This window comes from Ammospiza caudacuta, chromosome 2 (assembly GCF_027887145.1).
Source record: "Ammospiza caudacuta isolate bAmmCau1 chromosome 2, bAmmCau1.pri, whole genome shotgun sequence".
NCBI lineage: Eukaryota > Metazoa > Chordata > Aves > Passeriformes > Passerellidae > Ammospiza > Ammospiza caudacuta.
Window position 1 is genome coordinate 46,541,176 of NC_080594.1, and position 14,580 is coordinate 46,555,755.

A 14,580-nucleotide genomic window follows, 5' to 3' on the forward strand; every position below is an offset into this window, starting at 1 on the left:
GCAGCGCCCCTACTGCGCACGCTCAGCCGCCCGCGCCTGCGCCCCGCGGCGGCTCCGTTCATTCTAAGGGAGGATTAATTCTGACAGGACGGGCGGGATGGGGCAAAGGGATCCCCTTCCCTCACAGCGCGGCCCGGCCGCGGCATGCGGCGCTCCCCGCCACTGCCGCCTCTCCGCAGGCGGCGAGGCGCCGGTCCCCCCTGAGCGCTCCCTCCGAGCAGCGCACACCCACCTGCAGCCAACACCCGCAGCTCACCGACCGGTCTGGCCCACCCTCCGCAGCAGCCACGCCGGCAGATTGGCTCTTTCCGGCGTCATTCTCCTGCTCCTTGCACTTGGAATGGCTCCGCTGGCCGCCACTCCAGGTGAGGGCCCGCCCACCTGCCCTCTCCGACGACACCGCGGGTGCCGCTCCGCCGCAGGCACCGCCTTTCCCCTGATAGGTCGCTACCTGGCGCATTCCGCTGTCACTCACAGGGCGCTCTGACATCTGGTTGGGTATTGCTCTCAGGGGCGGGGCCCTCCGCGCTTCCCTCACGCCGATTGGCTGCCGCCAGGCCCGGGGGGCGGGCGCAGGGAGCGCGGCCGGGCCGTGGCGGCGGGGCCGGCTATGGGCAGCGTGCGCTGGGCCTTCCCGTGCGGCGCATGGCGGCCCCGCCGCCGTGAGTGGCTGCTGGCCGCGCAGCTGGTGCAGCCCGAGGAGAAGGAGCGCATCGGCAAGTTTGTGTTTGCCCGCGATGCCAAAGCAGCCTTGGTACATGGGGAGCCGGGGCGCGGTTGTCTCTCTGCACAGTCAGCGGTGCCCAAGTTCCTGAATTGCCGTGGGAAGACGTGCCGTGTGAGGGCATTTCAGGGGCGCAAAGCTAAAGGAGAAGGCTTGTATAAAAGTATGAAGCCAGGAGGGACGGCAGGCTGCTGTCAGTAGTTACTCTGAAAGACTTCGCAACTTCTAAGTCGCGATACCAAGTCAGGAGACAATATCAGCATACCCCGAGGGATTCTACATGGGACATCGGGGTAACGACTGGGAGAATAAAGCTAGTTTACAACATCCAGGGTTTAAACCTCGCCTAATAACATAGTAGTACACGCTTGCTAATTAGTCTGAAAGGAGTTACTCATCACTCTTAGCTGTTGAGAATTTCATTTAGCACCTAGGTAGTAAATGGATGTACTGAAAGGAAGTCTGTTGAGACAATTTTACTGTTCGAGATGGTGTAAAAAGTATTTATTTGTGCCATAAAGTATCATGAATAAGTTGCTAATGTAGAGAAAAGAACTACTACGATTTGTATGGGCTGGGACTTATGTTAATTGTGCTAATAGTGACCGTGTGTTTGATGCTCTGATGGACTCTCCTGCTTAAACTTACTTGACACAGGTTTTATAAAAGGGAGAAATTTTAATTATTTGGCTAAAAGACACAAAGTGATATCAAGAGTAATAAAGCAACATTTTTTAGCTGGGTGGTTTTTTAGCAGCCTCGTAGCACAGTAGTTCTGTATGAATTACTTCCATTTTATTTCACAGGCTGGTCGCCTGCTGATGCGGAAATTAATGGCAGAGGAGCTGTGCATACCTTGGAACGAAGTCCACTTGCAAAGGACACCAAAAGGAAAACCTTTCCTGGCCAGTAACTTAGTTGGTATCAACTCAAATTACAGCTTCAATGTCTCTCATCAAGGAGATTATGCAGTCCTTGCAGCTGAGCCTGAGCTTCAAGTTGGCATTGATATTATGAAGACTGATTTACCAGGTAATTCATTATGGTGACTGAAGCAGATTCTGCAGTGTTTGAGTACTGAACATTTTCATATTTCCCAAAGAACCAATCTGTGTCCTAGAAATGTAGTGTAATTAGCAGAGGGTGTGTGAATGTTTTGTGTATTTGGGATTTCTAGCTGTTAAATGCACTCCTCATTGTTTATTTTGGGGTGCATTATAGGACAGATACAGTTATATTTCTCTTTCAGAGAAACAGAACTCTGGGAAAATAAGGTCATGAATCTTTTTATCAGATGGGCAGCATCTGCAGATACTTTAATTATGGATTTGCTGTGTGTGAGGCAGAAGGAGGAACATCTTTCCAAACAGGGACAATGGGATCCATCCCCATGAGAGCTTGATAGACTGTTACTCAGTTGTCCCATATGTATGGACATTTTGTGTGTCAGTAACACAGATTAGCTGTGAATGTGCAGTAATCCTCAGTGAGAAGGGATCATGAGGTGGTCTTGGGAAAAGACTACACTTTACAAACTTTAGCTATTGGCCTATTTATTAGTATGAAATGACTGGATAGGTTGGTGAACTTCAGGATCCAAATTAGGATTGTAGCAAAGTGTGTTTTTAAATACAGTTTTATGGAGGTGATTTAGCTTGCAGATGTTCATCAATGCATAGTCATGGGTTAAAGGAGAAACATACTGGGATTTATGATTCACTGGAATTCTTTTTTTCTTTAGAATCTTCCTTAAACATTTAACCAGATATGACAGTAGTAGCTGTGTTCTTAGAGGATCTTTCTTCTAATTTTTTGGAGTTGCCCGGCATTTTATGCTGCAAAATATGTTGTATTGTAAGGGAGAGGTTCAGGTAAACCCTGACTGGATAACTTTCTATCTGATCACTTTACACCTCTTTAATGACAAATACAAGTGTGTAGTTTTCCACTGTCACATTCAGCTAGGATTCACGGAAGCTTTGCTGCAATCTGAAGTTCATTCCTGTGACTCACAACTGCTGTAGACCCTCACTCTGAGCCCAGTGGTCAGCAGATGAGGCCCAGGGCAGCCTTTGGAGGGTCCTCCAGCAGAGCTGTTGTGTGTTTGGTGACAGGAGCTGTGTCCAGTGGGTAAGCCTGCTTTGGTACAGGGCCACACCTGACAGGACTGCAGGAACTCAGGGCCCAAATAACCAGATTAAGCTTGAGGCTGGTGCTTCTGTCATAGCTCTCTCAGGCAAAGCAAGCAAGGTGATGTCCCAGCTGTGTCTCCTCACAGCATCTTGCACATCCTCAGCCTCTTCACTGGGGGAGCAGAGTGACAGAGAGGGCCTTGATGCTGTGCAAACACTGCTGATACCAATGTGCTATCAACACTGGGTTATGCATAGACATAAAACACAGCAGTCCACAGGCTGCCATGGCAAAGGTAACCCCTGGACCCAGTACCCTTGGAAACACCCTGGTTGGGCTGCCACTGGCCTTACCACAGAACTCGCTAATTTTAATTCCTCATTCCAAAAAAGCTTCTCGTTTCAGCAGGTAAACAGTGAAAATCAAAACATTCAAACTCTTGTATTTGAAGCTTTTCTTGAGAACTGCAAAATTAAAATTTATACAGAAAAATAAAAAAAATTATATGTGGAAGTAGGGATATCTTACATCCTCTGCTGGTATTTTATGCAGGGGTAAATGTAGGTGGCATTTTAAAGGCATGTTGTCAATGTCCAGCAGACAAGTTTTATGAAGGGTGTTAAACTTTATTTCTGAAGTCTAAAGACTAAGTAATACTTTGAGGTCTGATGCAGACAGGCTTTAGTTTTTGAGAGATGCTGGTGGTTTCAAAAAACTGAACAGCGAAAAATGACTCATATGTGTTCCTTTTTGTAATTATAATTTCTATTTTTGAGAAAGAAATAAGAAATAAGATAAATGGAAATGTAATAATTGTATGTTGAAAAGAGAGCCAGTAAATAAGTAATATTAAGGTTAGAACTTCATATTCCAGAGACTATAATTTAAAGCTGGCCATCTTTTCACCTGAAATTATTCTGAGGAAGATTTTTGTCTTAGTAGAATCACCTTCAGCTCTATTTTGTTGCTGGGCTATGAATAAGTAGCACTGACTTTACCAGTATTATTTTATCTGATAGTTCCACTGAGTGGTGCTCTTGTCCTGCACTTGCTAAGTACATTGTATTTCTGAAGGTGCATCCACTATAAATCTCTTTCCTTGGAACGGCTACAAGGACAAAGAGTTCCCTATGAACAAAGTACATTTCAGTAGGTTTGTTTGTTTTCTTCAGACACTTGTTTAACTACAAAGTTCTTCTTCTTATGGTGTTATCCAACAGCATCTTGATTGAGGTCTGTTGTATTGTAGCTCTTATATTCCTTTATTGTTCAACCAGTGAGCATGCAAAATCTGCAGTGCAGTTATACAAGAGTATCGTGCAGCTGAAAGTTTTGAGAAATCTGCTGTTTGTGTGCTACTATGTAACAAGGAGTCCTGGTGCACATAAACATTTTATGTCACTTCTTAATCCATCCTATGCATTTTTGTTTTACTTATTGTTCATAAGAAATTGCTTCTTTCCATATTACTTGTGCTTCCTTATTAAAATCTGAGAAATGAAACTACTGCAAGACATAGCCTTCTTCAAAGGTGAAGGCTGGCCACACTAGAAGCTATTCTTACCATTGCAAAAAGCAGCAGTTCTACAGAAGTTCCACAGGTGTGCAATGGTTTATCACCTTTTTTCCTCTATTCAGATACTGCAGTAAATACTGTAGTGATGGTAGAAAAGGAAAATATCCTCTTCAGGTATTGTGTGTTGCTACCTTTTGGTTTTCTGGCAGGTTACTGTAGATTTAAATAAGTCTTTCAATTTAATTGTTTTTGAAGAATTACTGAGATCAATGGTTATTTTTCTTCTGTTTAGATCAATTTAAGATGAACTCTTGAGTCATTTGGAAAAATGCGGACTGTCCTGTAAATTTGTTAGTAGAAGTGTCTGTGTACATTATTTGCCCAGGTAATGCATGTGAGTTTATTTTAAGCCTTTCAAAAAAGACATGAGAAGGATTCTCACAATCCTATTAACTCCTGTGGAAAAAAATGAGCTTGTGTTTGGTTTTTTCACTTATGAAAAAGAAATTCTGCAACAAGTGTCAGCTTGGTTTGAGTGGTGTGTGGGATGTTGATTGACCAGTCACTTAAGCTCTGTAAAGCAGAACATTTTCAGAGACTTAGGAAATAATTACAGCTTAATAAAAATTGCTTTGAGCATTTGAAAAAAGTTTAGATCTTAGGCTCAAGAGCTTTCCTGCTGTGCAAGTGAATTTCTTTTCATGATGCTATTTTTTAGCTTAGATGGATTTGCAAAGATAAATAAATTAACAGTTCATTCCGTATATTTGAAAATCAACCTGCAATCTTTCTTACATATCCCACTATATTTACTTTGATCCAGATGTCTCCAATATCAGTTTTATTCCAGAATTAAATATTTGACATGCAGTAGAATTAGCTTTTCTCATTAATATTTTGATTTTATGCTAGGCTTGCTTGTTAAAAGACACAAAAGGGTAGATTATCTGCATGTGGATTTCACAGAAAAATTAATTTGATCTAAAAATACTCAAATAAATACTTTTTTAAGAAAGTAGGCTATTATGTGCAAACACCTAATTATTTGAAACAGGTTTTCTCTGAGGCAAGAAAATATAAAAAAAGAACTTGACTCATTTTTCTCTTTTAATTCTCATTATCACATTATTGGGGTGAGGTAATGCAAGAGATGATAGAGTTCTTCAAATCAGAGACAGGTCAAATGTGTATATAAGTCCCACATGAAGAAGCTAAATACCATACTTCAGTCTAGCTAGTGGAGGAAAGCTCTCTCTCCAGACAGTTTTAAACTTTGTGCTGTTAATTTAAACTTTGTGCTGTTAATTTTGGTGTATTCCTAAGCCTAGTTGAGTTAGGCTCACCTACATCATAGTTCAGATATTTGGCATGTCTTTTGTCTAGCAGCCATGTTCAGTTTTTTAAATTGCAATGCTTCTTTAATTGCTGCATTTCAGCTTTTCAATAAGAATTTCCTGACCTAGAAATAAATTTCAAATCAGATTGTTCTTTAGAGTGCTTTTGTCCTTGAAGTGATTTACCTTAAACAAAGTTTTAACTGTTCCTGGTTTTATTGTTGTATTTCAGTAAATCTTATAGCAGCAATCAGTATCTAATCTTTTACTGCTAGAGATAATCACCAAATTGTTAGCTAATGTTACAGCTTTAGGTGTGTAGGTGCGCTGCTTGGAATGAAGAAATTAACAAAGGGTTTGATTTAAATGTTACTTGTTACAGATCAAAGAAGTCATCATTTTTCAATACTTCTGTAAGCACATCATTTTTAGATGTGAAGGATGTTAAAACAGCTGATATTCTTGCTGAGCTAAAGAATCACAGTGATGTTATGCACTTACACTGAGTAAACAGGGAGGCATTTCTTTGTTCTTGTTCTGTTTGCAACTGGGAAGAAACAGCCATCTTAAATGTATTCTTAAAGGATGTATAATATGTAACAATTTCATTGCTGTGCTTTATTCACATTTCTAACACAGTTTTAATTGGAAATGAGACAATTCTGTAATTGATAAAGCACCAATGCTTGATAAACTGTGAAAGAGAGTTGATCTTGTGATTAAATCTCCTCTTTAAAAGAAAATTTCTTTATTTTCCAAAGAAACATTCTTAATTCTTTATGATTATTTCTTTAATAGAAAAATGTAAAACAATTTGGATTAAAATATAAACTGATGGCAAAATGCAAAACTATAAAATTAAGCAGTGAAGAATATATATTTAAAATGAGGAATAAACTAGTGATTAGGAAAAGAAATATCCTAAACTAGGAGGTTTTATTAAAAATAAGAGTTGGAATAAAGCGTAACTATAAAAATGCTTGTCAGATTGTTTTGGTGTTGTGGGTTTTTTCATTCTGCACAATAATCACAATTTATTACTGAATTGGTATTTTGGGAAATTAAGTTGCACAGTCACAATGAGCAGCTAAATAGAACTGATTTTTTTAACAAAACCAAAAGTGCTTCTCAGCTTTTGACAGTTAGCTTTGGCTTTCCAAATTAAGAAAGTGTAACAGAAGAATCTGATCCAAGGACTAAGGTGATGCAATTACTATGTAGGTGTTAAAAAATTGCCCTTTGAGGAGTTTCTTGCTAACGCTGCCCAGTTCTGATAGCTTCAGCCCTGCAGATACATCTGTTTGTTGCAAGACTGCAACATAGAAGCTGAGTTTGCTTTGTGTTGTCACAAGCTTTAGATATTGGCTGTGCAGGTATTGGAGTTTGGAGCCCTTACTGGTTTCAAGGTTGTGAGACAGCCTTTTAGTGACAGACTTGCAGATTTTTTTTTGTACTGACTTATGAAATGCTAGAAACTTATCTTAAAAATTTCACAACTCTTCTCAGTAAATATAAGAAAAAATAGCCTCAGCTGTATTTGCCTGATATATTTCCTTTCAAAGAGAAATTCTTATTTTCAACAAGGCAAATATTTTTGTATTTCCTAAATAAAGATGACAGGTTGCTTATGTCCAGTTTTCAGGAGCGTTTAGGATTGGGAGACATTTGGTAGTTCCATAGGTAGATGCTTTCTTTCCATTTATTGGGTTGGTGCTGGGAATTCTGAGCATTCATAGCCATTATGTGCTGTGTTGTATTTTGATAGAAAATCCAATTTTGTAGTGTATTAAAAAGTTATTACTTGCCCTGCACAGTTTTCTGGTTTGTTCATCAGATTTGTTGGGTTCTGTGTTAAGCATGTATATCTTCCTTTTTCTTTCCTAGTAAAAAGAAATTTAATAAAAGCAAAGCAAACACTTGGAGATGATATCTGCAAGAGTAGATACAGCTGATACAGGTGAATAGACCTTTGAAGTTCATCAGTTTTTCATCTGTGGGCCTCTGCTTTTTCATCTGCTTTTGCCATGTTGCAGCACATTTATCTTACACTTGCATCTTTCCTTGTATATTTTGGCTGGATAAAAGACAGCTCCTGTAGTGGCAAAATTTAATTTGTGTGATGTTAAGGGGAAGGATGTGGGGGGACAACATGCCAATGACCAGCTGACTGCTGTCTCTTCTCTGTGAGAAGACCAAACAAAGCAAAACATGCTGGATTTTAGCTGTCAGATGGCACAAACAGTCTTCCATCTGCTGGCAAGCCAAACAAATGGCTTTATAAGGTTTTGGTTTTTGGATTTTTGTTCATTTGTTTTTAAAGAATGTCCTTATGTAGGAGAGATTGATTCCCAAATTTGAAACACTAATACTACTTCTCTCATCATGTGGAGTTTTTAGGACTTCATTATGAAGGAGGAGTACAGACAGAAGTGGGAAAGTTTTAAGTGTGAACAGAAGGGATATTTTTACTGCATTCAGCTATGCAATTCATGTTCTGGGACAGCTTCTGTGCCGTGTCCTGACTTCTTCCATTAAAGAGCAACTCTCATCAGACCTGTTCAGGGAAACCAGCTCAGTTTGAATCAGCTTCTGCTTTCTAAGGTCGCAGAGCTTCCCAGGAAAAATTTGCATTAGTCAGATGAAGGAGGTGTTAGAAAGTATGAATCATGTAGTGAAATTCATGTGGAAGATGAGGATGACTTAGGTACTGAGAATTTGCTCCCTGCCACTCCTTTTATACAGTATAGTATTTTATATACCAAATATCAACTGGATTCCAGTGCAAACCAAGGTTTTGCAGTGGTGTTAGCTTCTTAAAGATGGGGCTACTTTCCCTATAATTACTTTGTTGCTAAATACCTAACTTTTTCTGCTTGATAAACTGTGAAAGGGAGATCGTAAAATGTAACAAAACTTTTCAGAGATCTGGTGGCTTGGTAGTACTAGGTAGTGTAAGGCTGAAGGTGGTCAGACACCATCTAGACTTTCTGTTTACATCTGTAGTTGTGTCCTCATGACTTGCTTTATAAAGGAAAACATATATTTATGTTTATTTATATTTTTGTGGTTGTGTTTTAGTGTGATGTAGCATAACTTCCTAACTGTTGAAAGGAAGTAGAGTTCCTGCTATTCTGGCAATGCAGTGATTGCTGTAACTGTTTGATATATGTCTGTAATGAGAAACTGATTAAAATGTCTTTTTTGTGGGGTAATTTTTGGTTTTGCTGAAATATTATGGCTACCTAGAGCTCTGTTAGCTGTGGTCATGCAACTTCTTGTAAAGAGCTTAAGCAAGTAAAAGGTATAAGAGTTGGCAAGCACAAATTAGGAAACTTCTTATTTTATTACTGCTCGTTTTCTTATTTGCTATCACTTATTTAGTTGTATGTGCATTTTCCTCAAAGAGTTTGAGGTCCCTGAATCATCATAGTGATTAAGATCTTTTGTATTTTACATGTTTTTATTTTCTCCACTCAGAAGTACGCTAAAACCATGAGCTTGCATCCGGGTGAGTTTGTCTGCAATCTCTTCAATAGCAAGTGTATATTCCAGCTGAATGTTTGGCATGATAAGAACATGCAGAAATATTCTGGAGTCTGGACAAAATTTGAGAGGATCTGGAATTTCTTTTTCAATTTTAAGAATAAATGACAAAAAGCATGAGTCTGTTGCAGACAGTGTGCTACTTGTCTTTAAATTTATCAGCTCTGCGATATGCTGTTAACAGCTTTTAATGTTATTTCAGGTTTTTTTAACCAAGTCATAGCTGCTGATTTTCCAGCAGTTTTAGAGTTAGAGCTATCTAAGCCATTATGACTCTTTACTTCCTTTTGTTTTATATTGTCTGTCAAGGCAGCTTGCTTAAATTTTCATCACTGCTGTTAGACCCAACCACATTAATGCAGTTGAAACCTTAGCAGTTTCTCTAATATTGCAGAGACTTAATGGTGCTATCTGCAGAGAAAATATCAAACATTATCAAATTATTTCAGTCTCTTTATGGCTGAATTTTCCAGATTGACACTTTTATAATCTGGAAGATGTTGGGTAATTCAAAGGAGGCAATGTCAAATTTTCAGGCATTTTAGAGTTAGTGCTTCTCTGGGGTATGCCAAGATAAAACACATGGAAGTTAACATGATGAGAATAGATGTTTAACATACATATAATTGGTAGAATTGTGGAATACCAACAGGAAGTGTGGAGGTCAGAGAATCTAAATCCAATTTCCAATTCACATGAAAGCTGTGTGAGCTGGTAGATTGAGAAAACATGAATTGTTAATGTTCTATCTGGTTCTTGTAAGTTACTCATTTATCTCACTAATTATTTGCCTTGTGTTGTTTCTAAATGTCTGTACAAGGGTTAGTTGATATTAATAAAAAATTAGGGCTTGGGCATCTGTTGCACAGAAATGTTTTCTCTGTATCAGGTTTCTTTGGTTTCCTTTAGAGATGGTAAAATGTGATCAAATATGGTTGTACACCAAAAGGATTGTCAGCCCAAGCATCCAGGACTTGAAACATCCATCCAATACAGTTGGTTAGTTTAGAAGCTCCATAGCTATCTTGTGTTTCACATTTTAGGTTCACATTTAGGTTTCATATTTTAGACTGAGCTGTTCATGCTTCAGTTGTTTGTTTTGCTGTGTATGAGGTGTCACACTGCCACTTTGCCTGTTTTCCATCTGAAAGTGAACTGATCATATTGATTAGATATCACTTCTGAACCACTGACCTCTTTCTTTTATGCAGTTCAAGCTGGTGAGGAGGCTGTTTGCATTCTGGGATTTCTGTCATATTTTTGGTTTGGGTGTTTGTTTGGGTTTGGTTTTGTTTGTTTGTTGTGTTTTTTCAGGAGATTAGTTGATCAATGAGGTGGCAGTGGTAGCTTTATAAGCTAGTTTGTTTGGATCTGACCAAACCAAGTTGAGAACTGTAAACTCATAAAACCTGAAGTGAAGATGGTCGATCATCTACTCTTCTCATTTTTTTTGAGAATGCATGGCATGGTTATAATAATTTTTGATACAAGTTTTGTACCATGCCTTTGTGAAGTATACACTGTGTTACCAAAGCTGATTTAAGATTAACCTGATGTTTGTAAAAATGTAAAAAATTTCTGTATTAGCCTTATAGATTGTAATTTTCACTATTAATAGCATCAGAGTTTATATGGATCTTAATTCTGATTGCCTTTATCTTCCTACAAATGTAGCTTGTTGGGATTCTTTAGCAGGCAGAAAAATGGGGGAAATTACAGTGTATTTATGTGCTATTTCTACAGTACATTTGCAAACAGGACTAGAGACTATAGTCTGTTTTCTTATTTTTCACTCCTGCCTCTTTTTAAAATCAATTTTTATAGCTGATCTGTGGCATTTCTGTTCTACAGGGAAAATGCAAAGCATATTTTTGTCTAGTCTTTAAAAAGGTTTAACAAAAACTCAGTTGTCATTGCAGTGGAAAACATGGCATTATGTATTAATTGAAATAGCTCATGCAAAAAATCCAAAATGCAGACACATATGCACACATAGGAACACACACACTTACCTGTATATAGCATGTTTACTTTACAGACTTAATATTGGAGTCTTTTTTACAGTATCACTCACTATTTCCTCTCATCACTCTTCCTGAAATTTCCAGGGTGTTGTGTGCTTTTAATTTAATGAAGAAACTTAACTTTGGGTTTAGGGTTTATTTATAACGACTAGAATGCAATTTTTGAAAGATTACTTAGTTTATATTCTTAAGGAGCTGATGTACTTAAAAGTTGATTAACAAGTCATGTGTTTTAAAATCAGACAGCAGTATGATTAATGCTCAGCATTAAAAGGAGTTAGTTTGTTATTTTGAAGAACTCTATTTCCTGACACAGGCTGGTAAGAAGTACTTACTTAAGAAGTCAGTTTATTTCTGAAACAAGTTGACAAGGGGGAGCTACTTTAGAAATGCAAATTTAAAACCAAATAATTAATTGCTATATGGACTCATTCCAGTTCTTTCAAATGAAGTTTTTTATAAATTGTGGCAAGTAGTTGGCCATAACTTGAGGCTGTTTTTCTAAATCAAACTAAAAGCAAAAAACAGAGCATTTAAACATAAACTTTCTGCTGCTTCTACTTTTGTCCCCTTCCTATGTTGTGAGAGATAAAGGGAAAATTGAAGGGGATTTAGCAAAGGGCCACCAGGTGTTAGAGGGTGGGGAGCTTGACTGACGTAGAAATGCTGATGGAGCTGTGTTTGTTGAACCTGAAAAGGTGAAAGTTCTGAAGAGGGGAACCTAATCACAGCCTCCCTGAAATGTAGCTGCAGAGAGGATGTTCATAGTTGTCTTCATGAGGGTGCACAGGAACAGGGCAAAAGGCAGCAGGCTCCGGTTGCTTCAGGGGGAATTCTGTCTCTGTAGAACAAGTCTGCACCATGAGAACAGCAGAATACTGGACTAGGTTCCCCAGAGAAGGGGTGAAATACTCTGCTTGACAGAGCCCTGGATAACCCAACAGAAGGCTCTGTTTTTCAACAGAAGGTTAGACCAGGTGGTCTCCAAAGGTCCTTTCCAACCTACACATTCCCCATGGTTCTGTGAATCTGTCTTTCTCTGATACTGAAGCACATATGGAGAAAGGACTAGGCAGGCTGTGGAACTGCAGGTAGCTTGTGGAGAATAGGAGTCCTAAGTCTCCTGATCCACTCCTCAGAGCAAAGCAACTGTACTGCCTTAGGAAACAGGGAGTAAGTGCACTTAAGGACAAAGGGGTGCCCGAGCTTCTCAAAGGAGGAATGTGACAGACGGTGGAAACGGAGGGGAAAGTGCTGTGTGAATCTGAACTTGAGTGTTGAGAAGGGTAGCTGAACAGTTGAAGAAATCTAGGCCAGGAAAAGGGGTGAACAATGAGGAAGAAAGCAGTAGCATATGGGTTTGATATGCACTTGGTGTACTAAATGATTTAAGCATCAAGTATATTTGCATGTGATAAAGCTGGGGTGGCAGGACTGACAAAGCTGGAGCCTTTCTATACCTCTGCATGCTGAAGGTAGTGTAGTGTAGTGTGAATAGTCTTGGGTGGTTTTCTCTGGTAGTCCCGGGTTATTGAAAGGAGGACAACTCTCTGAAAGTAATAGGGGAGGAAAGGTACACCAGGACATTCTGGAATGTTTTGTAGTTTGATTCGCAAGAACAGGCTGGAATCTCACAACTGATGTCTTAAATATTCAAGAAAAGAGAGAAAGGGGAGAAAAAAGTGGATTAGAGCAGGTATTAATGTAGTTATTTGTAAAATGGGCCATACAAACACAGAGGCGAAAGAAAGTACCCTTCTCCAAGTTCAACAATGTTTTTTCTTTTGTTTCAGGAAAGTTGGATTGTGTTAGTAGATGGATATGGAATTTTGCCTCGGTAATTCATTAAGGCATACTTAACGTTGTGGTTGCTTTTTTCTTCTACTTTATTTTCTTCAGAGGGAAGGTAGTCCTATCCTTAGACTGTTCTGGATCATTCCATTCATAGCTTAGTGCTTCAACTGTCAACAAAATTCTGTCTTAAGATGTTCGCTTTAAAATGCCATTGAGGGTATCTCTGAAATGTCACTGCCACGTCTTGTGGGATGTGTATGTCAGACTTTGCAGTTGGTTTGGAAATTGTGAGAAAACCTGAATGTGTGCTTTAGTGTTACATTGGTTTGGTCAGATCAGTTATTACTGCTGCCAGTACCTGTTTTAATTTACTGCTTAGATAGCTGTGGAAGACAACCACTTTATAGAGGAGGCTTGATGCCTTTACCCATGGTTGAGTATGGGGAACATAAGCACAGGAAAGGAAAGTTCCTTGCCCAGTCAACTCAAAAAAATTACTGGTACAACTAGTTAGAATCTGCATCTCGAGCAATTATTTAGTGAGTGAGTTCTTCAGAGTAGTGTGGTATATGAAGGGGGAAAATGTTTTATATTTTTAGTAAGAACACTAAGTAACTTATCAAAGAACTTGTCTCGGTATGTGGAATTGTCTCTATCCAGATTTTTATTATCCCTACTAGAGAAAAGAGATTGTTTTCTGCCCTTGTCTCTTTAGCCACCTGTAAGTCCAGTTGGACTTGGATGCTTGCATGGGATACTGATTAACACAGGCTATGGGTAGCCAAGCTTGTAACAAGGTTCACAGATTTCAATTTACTATAAAAATGCCATTGATCACTATAACTACACACCGTAGTGTCTTCTAGAAGGCAAATTTAGACTAGTGGGGAAAAGTGGTGTAGCCCCCAAAGAGCTGCTGCAGTGCCACTCAGCTGTGATTATTTTTAGAGGTAGCTTAAATTTAATCTAAGGATTTGAAGGTTTGGTAGTTTAAGGCTGGATTTTTTGGAGGATTTTTTTTTTCCATTGGTATATTTCTTACTGTTATTATGGGCACCTCTCTGTCTCCATTTTCTTCCAGAATAAATCCAATCCAAATAGCTAAATGTGTGTGATAAATTCAGAAGACTGTGCTTTTACAAGTGCTTAAAAAAGTGTTTCTTCTGTATCTCACCGTCCAAGGGTGGGAGGCAGAATAGCTTGATAAATTTTGACAAACAGCATGCTATTTTATAAAATGTTACTAGATCAAGCTGTCAGGTGCCAGAGACTGTATATCCTACTTTTGTAGTTGAATATAATTTTTTTATGTTTATATAAAAATTATCCTTGGTTAAATACTTTGCCTTTTAGAGAATGCTGGAAATACTACATCCTGTACAACCAGCAGCTCACTGCTTTGAGGCTGTATAAATTCAAATTGTGGAGCAGAGTTGGTTCATATTTTTTTTTCTCATGAGTTTTTTTCTAGAGCAATAATGTGAGGTAATTCATTTGCTTATTATTACTACT

At 38.9% G+C, this 14,580-nt stretch overlaps 1 protein-coding gene across 1 annotated transcript in view; it reads left to right on the top strand.

Annotated features, from left to right (window-relative positions):
- The first annotated feature begins 598 nt into the window (after window positions 1-598).
- Window positions 599-14,580, top strand: part of AASDHPPT (aminoadipate-semialdehyde dehydrogenase-phosphopantetheinyl transferase) — a 28,895-nt gene continuing 14,913 nt past the window's right edge. Inside the window, exons 1-2 of the mRNA XM_058825643.1 lie at window positions 599-754; window positions 1,531-1,756. Of these exons, the coding sequence (XP_058681626.1) occupies window positions 611-754; window positions 1,531-1,756 (370 nt within the window). The 5' untranslated portion in view covers window positions 599-610. The remainder of the gene's footprint in view (window positions 755-1,530; window positions 1,757-14,580) is intronic.